Consider the following 15,832-nt stretch of genomic DNA (forward strand, 5'->3'; position numbering starts at 1 on the left):
GAAAATTAATAACAGCGTAGAAAAACTTTAGATTTAGCCTTTTTTTTAGCTTTTATCAGGGCAGTTGTTGGTTTTCAGATATATCGTAGAGTTCCATCATGTTGAAAGAATGTCAGTAATGGCTGTCACTGATGCTTTAGATCATGTGCATTAGACTGAGTGTTTTTACAATGAAAATGTATTATCGTCCATCACGTGCAAAGCTTTACATTCAATATTCTTCAAAGGCTTGGATCCTAAGAGCCACAACCTCTATTTTAAAATAATATGAATTTTTCAATATGATAAAAAATGTGTATAAGACACTCTGAGTAGCTCTATGGTGAGGTTGAACCTATAAATTATGATCATAGATTTAACAGCACACAGTTAGCAGATCTGTGTGGCTGTTTGGGGATTAAAAGAAACAGTTGTTTTTATGTGTGTCTGTGATTTTAATGTGCTGAACAGTTACATTTCTTAAGGTCTCTGCATCGCCACAGCTTTGATGTGTTGTGTAAGGAGGTTCACATGAGTTTTAGAGCCCCCTTACAAAGCCTCTGCAACCACCCAGCACTAAAGTATAAATCTGGTTCTTTCTTGTGCCGTTTTATCCAGATCCATCAAACTTTTAAGTGAACCACTCAGATTATTTTTGTGACCAGATATTTTGGCTACCAGAGGAGGGCTCTCTGTAAGGTGAAATGTTTGTGAACTCGTTTCTGCCTCCACAACTGGCAGGTACAGAACTATTCATCCCACAGCTACTCAGTGGGTTTGCACAGTAATACCATCCATGTGTTCTTCATATATATAACAGTCGACTCAGAAGTCAGAGATTGCGAATGTGTTTTTTGTCAGAAATGTTTGTGGAAAACATGTCAGAGAAGCAGTTTCTTTGTTCAATCCTTGATGGTACTTTGTCCTGCTTCTTTGTTGAACATTAAAAGAACAGACATAGAAACCCAATCTGTCAAGCCACCCGGAACCTGAAGTTTGTGAAGTGTGCAAAAGAACACTGAAATATGCTTCTAGCTCGACTGCTGCTGGTGCAATGCGTTTCATCCCACCTGTCTCAAACTATAGCACACCCATCTCCAAAGCCTTCAGTGTGGCAGCATCACAGTTGGAGTTGTTGTGAGATGCATTTGTGATAACAGATAAGTGCAGCATGTGTGATATGCTAATGTATGCGGCATCCTTTATTAGATTAAGCTGTACCGTGTGTCTGGATTTATCAGAAAATCAAACGTTACTGTGCATGAAAAAATCATCATGTGCGGGCTTGTTTTTGTACATGGAAACAGTGATGACAGAAATAAAACAAGAACCAGATGGTGTTGAGTGTTTTCTTATGCAGTAAATGCTGCAGCCTCCCCGAGGCGTTTTCACACTTTTCACTTGTCCTTTTACAACGGCGCCCTGAAAATATTCGCAAAGACTGACTAAATTTAAAAGATTCAAAAATAGCAAACTCGTGTTGTTTTGTCTCATTGATTCCCGTCTGACAGGAGCAATCAATTTGCCGAAAGGGTTTCATGCTCCAATCCTATTAGCTCAGCCCAAAGACGGTGTGCTCGGTAAGGCTGTGAATTGTTTTTGTTAGCGACTTTGGCATGCTAGTTTATGCAGGGTTCACATCAAAGTGTCAAAAGCCAATCTGTAAACATATCTATGTTTGCGCTCACATTAATTGTTTTTACAGAGGTAGTGAGTCGGCACCCAGTTCTGCCTCGAATTCCCTTAAATTTTCTCAGGACAAACTGAATTATTCAGTCTCGCATTCAGCTACTTTTTGACATTTGAGATTTATAGCCCATGTGGGTTTTTGGGCAAGGAATGCAGTTCGATATCCTCGGTCAGCATGAAGATGAATCCAAATATCACTGTTTGCCTTCATTGCTGCTCCAGTATTGATTCTTTAATGCTGTAAACCTTGACTAATGTCCTCACCCAACATGCTAGCAAGCGGTGGTCCTCTGCAGCCGCACAGCGGTTTAGCTCCAGACATTTGCTATCGGTCTTTGTTGTGACTCTTGCTTCATTTTTGCACTACTTCTAACATCTGAGCACTTTTTTATCTCATCGTTTGTGTCAAAAGACCCAAGCAAAAAGCCCTCTCCATCTCTGCCTCCACTCCAGTGCCTGTCAAACTAGATAAGGCAAATTGCTGGTGTCTGTGCTTTAGTCATGTCCTACTGCCCCTCCTTTCTTCGTTACAAGTGGATAGCCCTTCCTCTCAATCTGCAGTTTGTCTCTATCTAGGCTAACATAGCTGATTCTTATTGGACACAGCCAGGGTTCAGCAATTCAGTATCTCTGAGTATACTTACTGTACAGCTCACGCACATGCTGCATTTGAAGCACTGAGATGTTTCCTGCCCACTTTTAGCCTCAATCAGGATCAGTGGGAGCCTCTGTGCTATCTCTGAGAATGACACTGTGCAGAGGAGAGTAGAAAAGGACAGGGTGCAATTAAGACGCACTCCCTCGCTTCCCCTACGAATCTCTGTACTCTCTATGTGTCACCAAGGTGACATTGCTAAGGGCGCTCCAATTTTTTTCCTTTTTTTTTCCTTTTCTTTTTTCTTTCAGGTACAGAGGCTTGGCCTCGCATTTGTACCATTAATCATCTCGAAAGCTGTGATGTTGACATTAAAGAATTTTTTTTTACCACTACATGCCTCAAATGAGCCTTTTATCAAACAAATTATTACCTTCTATAATGAGTCCAAAGAAAGAATCAGTTCAGTTTGTAGGTGGAACAGTATCGTGCGTAGAGAAGAATTATCATTTCTATATACGGGCAGAAGGCAAAGTTTGTAAAGATGACATTCTGCTCCTTGCTCAAATATTCCTGTAATAACTCCTCTTCTTCTGCTTATTTTCCCACTTTGTTTTCTGTAACAGAACATAGCCTTCATGGTTTCTCCACTTTTCATTCACTATAATTTATCATTATCCACATTTTGGTTTTGATTGTTTTCTCTGTTTCTGCTATTATTTGGGAAATTCTGTGTTACTCCTGGAGTCGAACTGTGTCTGACTGTTTAGTAATGTGGTAAACGCTGCGTGACACGCGGTTACATTACATTATGGTTATTTGCTTGTTGGATGGAAGAGTGTTGGAGTGATCTTGGAGCAAGAGACATAACAGATTCTCAGACTTTATGAAAAAAAAAAAATTAAAAAAGCTTTTTTGTCCCATTTTGCCAAGTGAAACAGTGATTTCTCTTTCACCAGCTTCTATCCAGAATTCGAAACACGCCTCCACATATTCATTTACTAATCAGCGAGCAGACACAATCCTAACGGCTGAGCCGTTCTGCTGCCATACTTATATTTTGAGTCTCCTCTGCAAAATCTGTCGAGGGAGCGCTTTTCGTCTTTACACTTCAGCAAAGTTTTCTTGCTGCAGAAACTGTATACTCTCCTTGTCTCAGTAGCGGGAACTTATTTCTAAGAAAGTTTTTATTTACAGAATTTCTTCCAAACTCAGAGCACAGTAGAGTAAAAGCATGAAATATTTATGGACGTATGTTGATGAACTCTAAAGCCATTTTACTCTGGACACTGTAGGAGTCCCCTTATTCGGCCCGGGGCAGTAGACAGTCAGAAGCCAAATTCCCATCAGTGCAGCTCTCCAGCTGAGACTTCACAAGCTTGATCCTTGCAACAATCATCAGCAGTAATGTGTCATGACCAAGTGCCCTTGAGGGAAGAAAGCTGCACCTTAATCTGCTCTTAAGTTAGAGGCAGACATTGTGTATGTGAGAAAATCATAGCAAAGGGATATACGATGGTATGTGAAGTGATCGTTTGGGGGGGTAGCGGATGATTGATAAGTATATTTAATCCATTCCATTACACTGACTTATAGCTTATGGTAAGACTTATGTATACAGTAATCTGTGATGGAAGTGTAAATAAGAGAGGACCACAGTGGCGTGCCAAAACGACCTTAGCATTCTTCTTTTTCTTTACTTATTTATTTATTTTTGCCTCAATAGCTGTACCGCTGCAGCTGATCTACGTCCTACACACTGCGCTCCATCTTAGATATTAAAAATGTCTTTGTCTTTTCTGGGAATGTTAGGAAGTTATTACACAAACAGACATTAAAATTCCAGTCAGATTACATCGTTTATTTGTTATTTGTGGCTCTGATTCGGGGTGCAGCCAAAACCTTTCAGTTCACTGAGTGTTTTCATCACACTGTGTGTTTTATTCAGTGAGCAGACGCATGGATCACAGTTCAATTAAAGTCCCAAGGTCGTGCGTTTGATGGCGTCACACGTAAAGTCTTCCCACGGACCTATTTGTCTTTGTTAGAGGCTCGTGTATAATGCTTTCGGATACAAAAGACAGATTGGTCAGATCGTCCTGTCAGAGTCTCGCCAGACCGTGCCTTCATTTGAATTTGTCCTTCAATCAATTAAATCAATGAAAGGAACTAATCAGAGAAGGGACAAGCAGCGTGGCTGCATACTTGATTTCCCATACATCCAGGGTTACGATGGCTTATGGTACAGCGCTGTGGGAGAACGACTTCATGCGACCATTCAGAGGTGTCATAGATCCCCTAATTAGGACAGAGGCAGTGTGAATTCACACAACTTGCTGGATGTGAATAATTAAGTGCTTCCAGCATGCACTTCTTCCCTTTGATGTTTTTTCCCCCTTTGAAGAGAGTCCCACTATATCAGCACCCTTTAAAAAGCCAGTTATAGCTGCCTCTTGTTAAAATATTAATCTTTAGTGACTCACCAAATATGGTGAGTCCTTAGTGAAATGCACTATTATTAGGGGGTGGTGCACTGCACTGTATTTATGTCTGCTGCCTCTCTGTGACTAGAGGAGAGCAGGATCCCTGTTAAGTTAAAAGGAAATTATTTTACATAATGTATACTTCAGCTTTGCGGAGGGTTTCAAGGAACCCACTAAAACAGCTGTAGAGCATTTCCCAGCATTGAAGTATTAGGTTATATCAGCTAAAACAATGATTAAGGCTAGTTCCCCGTGCGCTGCCTTGACTCCCTGAACTATTTAAATCAGATTGCCTGAGTTTTATGCAGTATAAAATAAAGCACAGTCATTTGGACTATAATTTGTTACCTCTCATTTAAAAATAAATAGCAGTTTGTTCTGAAACATAATTTTCTGATGGCTTATGCAGAGTACTTTAGATCGTGAATTTGAAAATTATCTTTGCACATTCTCTTAATTTTCATACCGTTATGAAATGTGCGATGTTCCCTGTGTTAGGTCTAGTGAGCTTAGCAAAGATGCTGCAAGCTGAAGCAACAAAAACACACAGTGCCACCACATAGTTCTTTCTCTTTGTTAATTAGACATAATATTAAAAGTTAATTTAAAGTAAGTGTGTCTTTATGTCAAGCTAATTACCTCTTAGTTCCAGCTCTGTAGTTAACACCAAGCGTGTTACCTAGAATGGTGAAATACATTTAAATACATTGTTTTAGCAGATTTGAACTGCTTTATATTTCTGTTTTATCTGGATTTGTCTGGCTAAATTTTCCATCCTGTAAATTAGTGTTGTTGGGGGTTTTTTTTGTTCTTTTTTTCCCCTTCAGGCATACTTTACAAAGGGAGTGGGGAGAACCAGTTTATCTCTCTCCAGCCCCCTGTGATTTCCACTGTTATGGGGAATGGACGGCGTCGAAGCATCTCGTGCCCCAGCTGTAATGGGCAGGCCCAAGGCAACAAGCTCTTGGCACCGGTGGCTCTGGCATGGGGTATTGATGGAAGCCTGTATGTGGGAGATTTCAACTACATCCGCCGTATCTACCCATCTGGCAATGTCACGAGTATCATGGAGCTGAGGTGAGGCTCATTTGTATGGGTTTTGTAATGTGCTCGACAGTTTACAAAGTCTGTCATTTATTATGCAACAACGTATTAATTTCAAGATTTAACTATTAACCCTTGAATTTATTAAACGTAACTGAACTTGAATCTTCATTTACGCAAACGGATAAATAAAAAACTGCATTTTTATAAGAAGAAGCCACATACTGTACCCGACCCCGAAAGCGTGAACAAGAATATGGATCCCACATTTGTTCAGCGTGGAGAGGGAGACTGAAAGGGCATGGTGGACAGATTTTCAGTCACACAAATCTTTCCCCTGGCCGTAGAAATTTGAAATCTTTTACCAATCCATCTCCATAATTAGGAAAGACATCCTGTCTTCAGCGTGTAATTGGGATGATTTACGCCCTCATGCCAAGTTGGCTTTTCACAGCAATGACTCTGATTCGGCCAGTTGGCTTATTTCAGAGTAGCAGATGTTGATTAAATGTACATTGGACCGTCACCCTCCATGAGACACATACATGACAAACATATGAAAACTGCCTTAAGAGGACCAAGGTCACCACGCTGTTGGCAGGTGGTGTTCATGCACTGATTTGTGAGTTAATATCAGGGTTACAAGGGTGAATGATTCTTTAAAATCTAAGATGAGCAAGTGGTTTGGGCGAAAAAAGAAAAGAAGCCACCAGAAATGAGTCAATATACCTGCACAGGTGTAGTTTAAGACAGCATCGCTGTTGTGTTGGACAGTGTAAAATAATATAGATGGGAAAAACGTCTAATGCAGTACACAAGCATGCATGCTCAGCAGCCCGTCACTAGATAAATAATACTTTAAGAAATGGTTTATGACTCTAAGCAACTATTTTACTCTGTTTACGGGAAGAGAAGCATAAAACACTACACTGAAGACTCGTGTTAGCCTTATTAAATTTAGTCTGACATAAGGAAAAAGCAATGTCTCTGTTCACAATAGGTGGCAGTTGCAATACATAAACCGCATAAACCAGTGCAGCAGGTGAAAGTGCATGTTTCTTTGCCTAATGTGTGCTATCGTTCATCGCTCGGAGAAGCAGAAGCGGCTGAGTTCGCTTATTTCGAATTTGCTGTTCTCTCTCAAACATTCAAAAACCAAAGTGGTTTGAGTTTCCGCTACGTGTCATGCAAGTTTCCTTGGTAACAGCACAAAAGTTATTCCCTCAACCTTTTTAAGTAAAGTGCAACGTCTGTGTTGAGATTCTGCCTTCAGCGTTCGGTGTAGCAAAGGGACAGAATCAATATTTCAATATGTGAGGTTAAAATTGAGAAATCCAGTGGTAATGGAGGATGATCGCAAGAGTGCACGCTTTCCTCTCTGCGTCTACTTTCTGCCAAACTGTCACTGACTTTCTCTGGTGGCTTTGTTGACTTCAATGAGGCTACTTTGCACTCCTGTTTGTTTGTCTTTCTTCCTTTAGTGAAGAAAAATGCTATTTTTAAGCTTGTTTTAGTGCAAATCTTGCTTTTAATTAGCAATAAAATACTCAAGCCTGATTCATTCCTATGATTAAGTAACAAAAAAAGAGTAAAAACCATCTTGAAAATCAAACTATCCCTTCAAGATGTACCAGTTTCATTGTCTTTTTCCTCTTTTTCTGCTTCCTTTGCATCCTATCATAGAAATAAGGACTTTAGACACAGGTAGGTGTACTGTCTTAGTGCATGTTTTGTTGTTTTCTTCCTGCATGTCATCATCCTTGTAAATACATGAATAACCTCCCCCTTTACAGTCGTCTTTAGCAGCAGCGATTACCATGTATAATTGTAACAGAACAATTATAGCTTGATTACATCTCAGCAAGATAAAGAGTGCACCGACTGTCAGAATTAGTGATTATTGACATAGTGTAAAACATTCAACTTTCATGCAAGTAATCACTACGTGTGACGCAGTCCAACTCGGAGCGCTGCAATAAACAGTATCATTGTGAAGCTTATGATTACATTTCCATCTGACAGATGTTCTCTTGTTGAGGGACTTACACAACTGCTTTGTGTTCCTGATTAAGACAACAGCGCTCTATCAAGCGAAGCTACGGAACACATTTCATACATTCCACTGGTGTAAGAGCAGGATTATGGAAAATGCGTGTGTGACTTTTTCTATGAATTTAAGATTAATTTGCTTAACTCACCTGGTGGGCTTTAATTCTGTTTTACTTCTTGAATTCAGATTCGCTGTATTTCTCATTTCAAACGCTTGGCAGGGAGAAGGAGGGATATGTGGAATGGCATTTACAGATAAAACCTAAAAAAAAAGAAGAAGAGAGAGACAAGAGTCGGTTATAAATAAGGTAAAACAAAAAGGCAGTGAAGGGAGCATAGAGGCAGAGTGACGTGAAAGTCTTGACACCGCAAGAGCTGCTGAATACTGGATCAGTCAGACAAATCAGATTGCCTGCAGAACAATGCCAGCTACCAAGAGTTTATGATAGTTTCATCAGAGGATGACTACCACCTGCGCTTGCACTTGGGACAGGTACGGTAAAACCTTTGAGCTACAGGGGAAGATGAATAATTTGAGAACAGACACAGTCACTGGTTAATCCTATAGTCAAGCAGCAGCTTTTTTATTGTTGATGGCCTCGGCACAAATGATACAATTTTATCACAAACACATGGCAAATCCGTCACAACTTACATTTTTAAAGGAAATGACCAAATAAGCTTCACACGGGTAATATTTATTATATGAGCGTTTGATTGGACTGTATAGCACCATACTGGTGTCTCCGTTATTATGCCCACCCCCTGAAGATTGACTGTAAAAGAAAGGGTTACTAATGTTTAACTTGTTGAATTCTTTATGGAACCTTGATAGCAGCCACCTATTTAGGGCATTTACTTTGACTCATAATAGCTGTCAAATTTTACGACTCCATCTTCATCATTTTACAAAGATGTTTCATTGCCACATTTATTTTGCCGTCACATTATCCACTTCCATTGCCGACCAGCATTGAGAAAGGTATCATTAAGCTGGAGTACAAGCGGAGAAGCCATGTTTACGACTGCGCTGTAAAGCACTCGCTTTTTCATGTTAACTGCCTCTGTTGTATGTATCCATCCTGCCTTAACTGTAGTTCTTAAGCATGTCGAGTTTTTTTAAATATTTGACAGTAAATCACAGTTTTGATAGCTTCTTTTTTAAAGTATAAATACCAGTCGATAGCGTGTTGTAACTTTGTTTGATTCTGTGTCCCATTATGTGACAATTGAATGCAAATAGAAACAAGAATTCATTAGTAGTTGCATGTTGTTATCATTTCTGTATTTCCAAAGGCGTCTTCCCACAGGGGAGTGATAGGAAATGAAATGATCTGCTGCACAAGTTGTCAATTTGTGCTTTGTACACCGAAACCCCACCGCAGTGGTATCCTGTTGAATTTTGTTTGACTCCCATCTATTCAACCTTCTCTCTGTTTCCACTCTTTCATCCTCAAAGCATCTGCTCTTCTTACACCGTTATGGAAATTTCTCACAGTTTCTTACAAAATTCAGAATAAACATTGTTTCTTGCTACTTTTTACTTTACATGCACATGACAATTTTTGCTATCTGGATCTTAAGGTTTGTAATTCATGCAACAACTGGACCGAACAAAGTTACACTTAATTAGGAAATGAAGACTCTGTATCACTGGTACTAATTAATGCCACTACACTTAAAATATATACTTTAATGTACTGCCTCTTGGGTGTTCTGAAAGTACTTTCTACCTATACTGCATATACCCCTATGCATACAGATGAAACGACTTGAGAAATTCACTGTGCTTTTCATATTATTCTTAACTCTTAATGGGGGGATTTTCAGAGAGAAAAATCAGGCTAAATTTCATCAGGGTTTGCTGAAGTTTAGAGGAAGATTGAGGTATTTCAGATATTAAGGCATCGATCACATTTTAGGAGCAAATTGTTGCCATTAAAGTACAATTTGGACTGTTAGAAAAAGGCTTTTAGAGAAAAAACCTTTCTCCAATTACAGTATATAACTGAGTTATCATCTTGAATGCAGTAACAACCCAGCACACCGGTACTACCTGGTGACTGATCCAGTGAGCGGCCAGCTGTATGTGTCGGACACAAACTCCCGGAGGATCTACCGACCGAGAACTTTGGCTGGAAGCAAGGATCTGCCGTCAAACGCGGAGGTGGTAGCGGGAACCGGCGAACACTGTCTGGCATTCGATGAGGACCACTGTGGCGATGGTGGCAAAGCTCCAGAGGCCTCTCTCATTGGACCCAAAGGTATAATTTAAAACTAATGAAGATACTGTATTCAAATGAAGGGGCTGAACACATTGATGAGTTTCTCATTCGGGAGTGGCATCTGCTAGATTTAAACTTGTGCTTCGGGCTCTGTGCCAAGAACCGGCTCACTGATTTTAATGAATGAAATTTGGTTGTGATTCATGTGTTATCAATTCAGATTACTTCCATACAACTAAGAAAAACAGAGATGCTTTGTTAATTAAGGCTCTGCACTGCTGCTCCCAATCAAAAAAGTTGTTTCAGAACTGGTTGTGAATATTTGTATATTGCTTTTAAAAATCCTTGAAATTGTTACTTTGTTTCTTAAAGAGGCTTTTTTTTTTTCTCCCACAAAAAGCTCCTGCTGTCAGAAACCCACTCTACACAACCTGTTGTCCACATTCAAATATCACATGGTCATTAGTGGCGTGATTGCTCACTTTTCCATAAATTCTTCTGGAAGAAAAGGCAAGGATGAATTGTTGTGCACTAGTTGTTGCCCACTCTGAATGCCAACCGCAATAGCTCAGCTTCAGCTGGGTGATAAAGGCTTGAGCGGAGGCAATCTGAGGGAGCGACTCTAATGATGGAGTGGGTGGAAGCCGGGACCATAGAAGAAACAGCAGATGGCTCCTTTTTTTCTCCTCTCAGACATGTGCTGAACTCTGCTCAAATGTGACACTTTTCATCTGTCTGAGAATCTCAGACTGTCAAATAGCCAGCTCCCAAGGATTCACCGTGGGCTCCCTCGGCTCATCAATGTTTTAGCAGAAAGCAATCTTGTGCAGACCTAGCCACAGGTCAAACCAAATCACTCACCTTCCATAGAAGCTTTTAAAGACTTCATTGAAAGAGAAATAATACTCTGGAGGTAGAAGTGAAGTTATAGTATGTTCAGACCGGTAGAAGTCCTTCAGAAAACTATAGATCATGCTAATTACAACATCCTGAAATCTCAGAAATTAAATGGAAATTGTAAATAGAAAAGCGCGGAACGTTTAAATCTCTGAATGCGAGGTATGGCGAGGTCTCATATTAAACAGCACAGTGGCATAGAAAGTGATGTGGAGGCTTGCATAGTCTGTTAATGTATTTTCCCAGTTTGGGACAAATGGTTATTGCAACTCCACACTGGCTTGGCTCCAGCTTACGACTCTGAGCTGACTCTCAATCACCGAGACAATTTAGTCCACAGTTGTCACCGAGGCAACTGCCTGTCTTTCACCTCTTTCATCCAAAACTGTCTAAAGCTGTCATTTTCATTCCCCTGCTTATTTATTTCTCAAATGGTGTGTAGATTGTTGATGATTGCCGACGTCAAAAAAAATCTCCACAAAGCACCAGTCATTGACATCCCTACCTCCCGAGGTCTCTTTTGGACAGGAGGGTTACGAGACAAGGCAAAGTGCATATATACCGTATGAATACAGCCTTTCCCACTTCTGCCTGTGAAATTATTTAATAGCAGAAAAGCAGACTGTGAATTATTGATGGCTTTGCTTTTTGCAGTGACCTGAATAATGGGAAGGCAAGCTTGACACATGTATCCATCGTGTTCTGTCCACTGAGTCATGCAGGCATAGATGCGGCGTATCTACCATGTTTCTTTTTTTTTTTTCCCTGTTATCACAAGCTTTTTCCTTTGCACTTCTCTTCTCCGTTCTCTCCCTCTCACCTGTTTTCAACAGGCATTGCAGTGGACAAGAATGGGCTGATTTATTTTGTTGACGGCACCACGATCAGAAAAGTGGACCAAAACGGCATCATCTCCACTTTCCTCGGTTCGAATGACCTGACGTCGGCTCGCCCTCTGACCTGTGACAACAGCATGGACATCAATCAGGTGACTTAAACACAGAAGTGTCAGCCGGTTCTTAGTGAGACCAGTATGGTGCACCCATCATTGTACCCCTTCAGTATGGTTACTGACATGTGTTGTATGGTGCGCTGTATGATACAGTGTTGCCAACTTAGCGACTTTGTCGCTATATTTAGCGAGTTTTCAGACCCCCTAGCGACTTTTTTTTCTAAAAAAGTCGCTAAAAAAAGACGTGAAAGACATTACAAAAAACAATAATTGCTAAAAGAAATTTAATTTGTAGTTCTAATAAATTCTAAATGCATTTAGGGCGTTTTTTGCTCACTTTATGTCTCGTCCACGATGTTATTTCTCTCTCCAGCAGCGTAGGTTACAATTACATTAGCATGACCAATTATGCAAATTAGGTGATGACGTCATTTAGCAACTTCTAGCGACTTTTAGGACAACCAATAGCAATTTTCCTTACTGAGGAGTTGGCAACACTGGTATGATATGCTGTATAACTACATACTGTACGTGCACTATGACTACTGGTTTTCAAGAGAGCGCTCCATACAAAGCCATGTTTCCTTTGCCAAGGGCAATTCTTTGTGTGTGTCAGTAAGCAGGACTAAGCAGAAATGATGAAGCCGTATTTCATGAAAACGTGTTGTAGAGGTGGAGAATAAGAAAAGGACACATTCAGTTTTTGTGGAGAAAAATGTGAAACAGGGCATTAGCCTTGGCAGTGTCCTTCTTCTTTTTTTTTAACCTCAGCATCTATATTATTATCAAGAATCCTCCAAACTCTTAGGTAAAATAGCTTTTTTACATGCAGCTCGCTCTTCCTGGAACCTTTTGCAATTAAATTTGAAATTGCAAAAAACTGCTCTCTTTCAGGGAATGGAAATCATTGCTGTGGAAAGTGTATGCACTCTTCTGGCTGCTAATATTTGGTAGTATATTAGAATCTGGATGTTTTAGCATAATTCATTTATTATTTGATGGCATTAAATCAGTCTTATTTGTGCTGGTGGTTTTAGATTGCCACTTAGGCTGTGTCTGTTTTTCACAGATGTAATCTTTGAAATTATTCTTACTGGGAACTTTTGTCATGTTTTAATAATTCTGTTTTTGTTTTATTCTGCAGTTTTGAGTTATTTTGTGTCATTTTAATTACAGCATCTTAGTCAGGAGACTTGGATAAAGAGGAGACTTTAAATATATGTACAGAGTTCCCGTTTATACAGCTGTAAAAAAATAAATAAATAAGCAGTCAAATCAAAACAGTGAGATCAGTGGAATAAATTTACATTCCTAGAACACCAACATTATGAGGTGCTTGCTGAAGAAAGAAAGAGAAGAAGAAAATGCTCCTGTTTTCTGGCTCTCTCTCGCTCTCTTTGCACTCAATCCAACACGAGCAGAGCATTTTCTCTGAAAGTACAGGAGGAAAATGTGTGCTAGGAGGAGGATGGGATTTTGCAGGAAGTGGAAACATGAAGTGTTTATTGAAGAGATGAGTTTTCAGGTCACGGCAGAAGATATGGAGGGAAGAATAATTACTCGGTTTGGGGGGCTTGTTTTGATGTGGCTGGAGCTGAATTAGTGTTTAGTGTTCCACTGGAAATTCTCAGCATTGAGGACACTTACACCGCACATGATAATGAAGCAGCACTCGGTAGCAGGCTTGCTGCACATAAAACCTTTTCTTCGGCAGTACCTGAGGATGGCCGGCTTTGTCCGACAAAATTTACTGCCTACCTGGGGTGACATAAAACCAGCACCCTGTCCCTACGCAATAGGTTAAAGAATTACAATACCATGACACCTCTTGTGCAGATTCCCTTGCTTAAACATTAATATCTTTTCTCATCTGGCTCCTTTAGTGTTTCATACCAGACTTAAAATAAATAATGAAGAAAAATAAAAACCAAAAAAAAGCCTTTTATCCTATGAAAATACAGGCATTCACATCCTCTTCTATACCCTGCTTCTGCAGAAATGAATTCTGCAGCGAACTAGCTGTTTAGAATCAAATAAGAGCAACATCAGACACTAAAACCTTTTTTGTGTGAACCTTCTATTTCTTCGTATTTTTTAACCTTTATTTAATCATCCAAGTAGAAACCTGTGTGGCAACAAACAAGCCATGAATGGCTGCTGTCTAACTTAAACATCCACCAGACAGCTAGCAGACAAAAAACATCAGTCAGTATGGCTGCAAAACAAGAGGAGCGTGCATAAGCAGCACGAGATGTGAATAGAAGAGTTTTTAGAGAACCAGTAAGCAGCAGATTGGCAAAGCTAATGGTTCAGGAAACAACTTGAGACTGTCCATAATAGAGTCCTTTGAATTTGACCTGTCTACTGTTAGTGTTTCTTGCAAACCAGCCCAAAGTGTTTTCTTCTTGTTCCTTTTAACTAACCAGATTTACATTTTGATTAGATTCCTAATGTTTTAATCTAGACCGGCTTACAAAAAGGCAGAGTACAAGGCTACAAACCAAACATGGCAATGGAAATTATCTACATTCACAACCAAAATAACTCCAAGAACAGATACCGCAAGTGGTGTCCTATTAAGAGGTTAGATAATAAGAGAAACACATTTGAGTTTGGGAGAAAATAAAATGGCGTTTAAGGCAACTTAAGAACATTTTTAACATAAACAGAAGAGAAAGCAATCAGTGTTTGTGTACACGCGTGGGTGGTGAACATGAAGCGGGTGAACATAAGAGAACATGGGGACAAAGGATTAAGCTTGTCACTTTTTGCTAATTAACCAAGTCATTTGGTGTAAGCCAGTAAAAACATGGTTTTGGCGAGACTGTGTGATCTTCAGGCATCCAAGCTAGAGAAGTGGCTCAGTGCAGTTTTACTTCAGGCAGCCTCAAAGGCATCATGTTTTATTATTAATCGCCCTGTGGAAAAGCACGATTCAGGAGTGTTTTGACAGTTTTAATGACACAGTTATGTATTTGAAGGCCAGACCAGTCATTTGTGCTGTTATAAATAAGCTTTTTATTCAACGACACATTTCTGACAAGGAGACTGTAATGGCTGGCTGTGGTTTTACAGTCGTTTTTGGATCATTATATATACCTATTATTATTGCAAGACATGGTTAATAATGATGTCACTTTAAATGTATGAGTTATTTTTTAATTTTATTTATATTTAATCTGCTATGTTAAATTCATTACCCAGTCCCAGGTTGAAGAGCTCAGAGCTAATGTTATATCCCTTAGGTATTCATTCTCCTGGCCCATTAATATCATATGGTTTGTTCCAAGTTTGGGGGGGAAAAAAATAATAGAATGAGAGCTAATCCTTCCTGCATCAGCGATATATCTTAAAATCATCACCAAAAAGCTGATTAAAAAAGTATATTTCAGCTGTGTAGATCTAAAACCCTTTATGGGAAAACGAGGTAATGTCACTGTGTGCTGAATGCAAAGGGGTGTCACATAACTACAGAATTGCACAAATGTATTTTCTGCTAGGACATCATTCTTTTTGGACAATACCAACCATGTAAACTTAAAATTCGTTTTACAGAACAGTACTTAATGTCCACATGTAACTCAGTTTAAGAGGCTCATCAGATTTGCTTGACAGATGGTCAAATATTTTCAGAAATGCCCTTCCCTTACATCTTTTCACCATCGATTTATGCACTGCTGTGGCTGTGCAACTTTCTGAAACTCACAATCCGCTGTTCAAAGCTAACTGTTTGAAGGTCAGAAAGAGGTCGGCCTTCAACTTCTTTTTATCTAAGTCTTCATTCTTGTTACAACTTCTGCTCCTAATTAGAACAGACTCGAGAACTTTTTTATTTAGTGTGTGTGTGTTGGCATACCAAGAATCCTTTGTGGCTTCAATCTGCTCCTGACACATACTGTCAAAAACACACATCATAAAG

At 39.6% G+C, this 15,832-nt stretch overlaps 1 protein-coding gene across 9 annotated transcripts in view; it reads left to right on the forward strand.

Annotated features, from left to right (window-relative positions):
* Positions 1-15,832, forward strand: part of LOC146523986 (teneurin-3) — a 192,381-nt gene that overhangs the window by 165,529 nt on the left and 11,020 nt on the right. For 7 of the 9 annotated variants that reach the window (XM_085170575.1, XM_085170622.1, XM_085170597.1 and 4 more), the window contains 4 exons: positions 5,574-5,823; positions 7,474-7,494; positions 9,871-10,103; positions 11,795-11,949. In XM_085170575.1, coding sequence (XP_085026701.1) covers positions 5,574-5,823; positions 7,474-7,494; positions 9,871-10,103; positions 11,795-11,949 — 659 coding nt within the window. The remainder of the gene's footprint in view (positions 1-5,573; positions 5,824-7,473; positions 7,495-9,870; positions 10,104-11,794; positions 11,950-15,832) is intronic. The other 2 variants (XM_085170590.1, XM_085170614.1) reach the window with 1 other exon arrangement.

This window comes from Neolamprologus multifasciatus, chromosome 2 (genome assembly GCF_963576455.1).
Source record: "Neolamprologus multifasciatus chromosome 2, fNeoMul1.2, whole genome shotgun sequence".
NCBI classification, from domain to species: Eukaryota; Metazoa; Chordata; class Actinopteri; order Cichliformes; family Cichlidae; genus Neolamprologus; species Neolamprologus multifasciatus.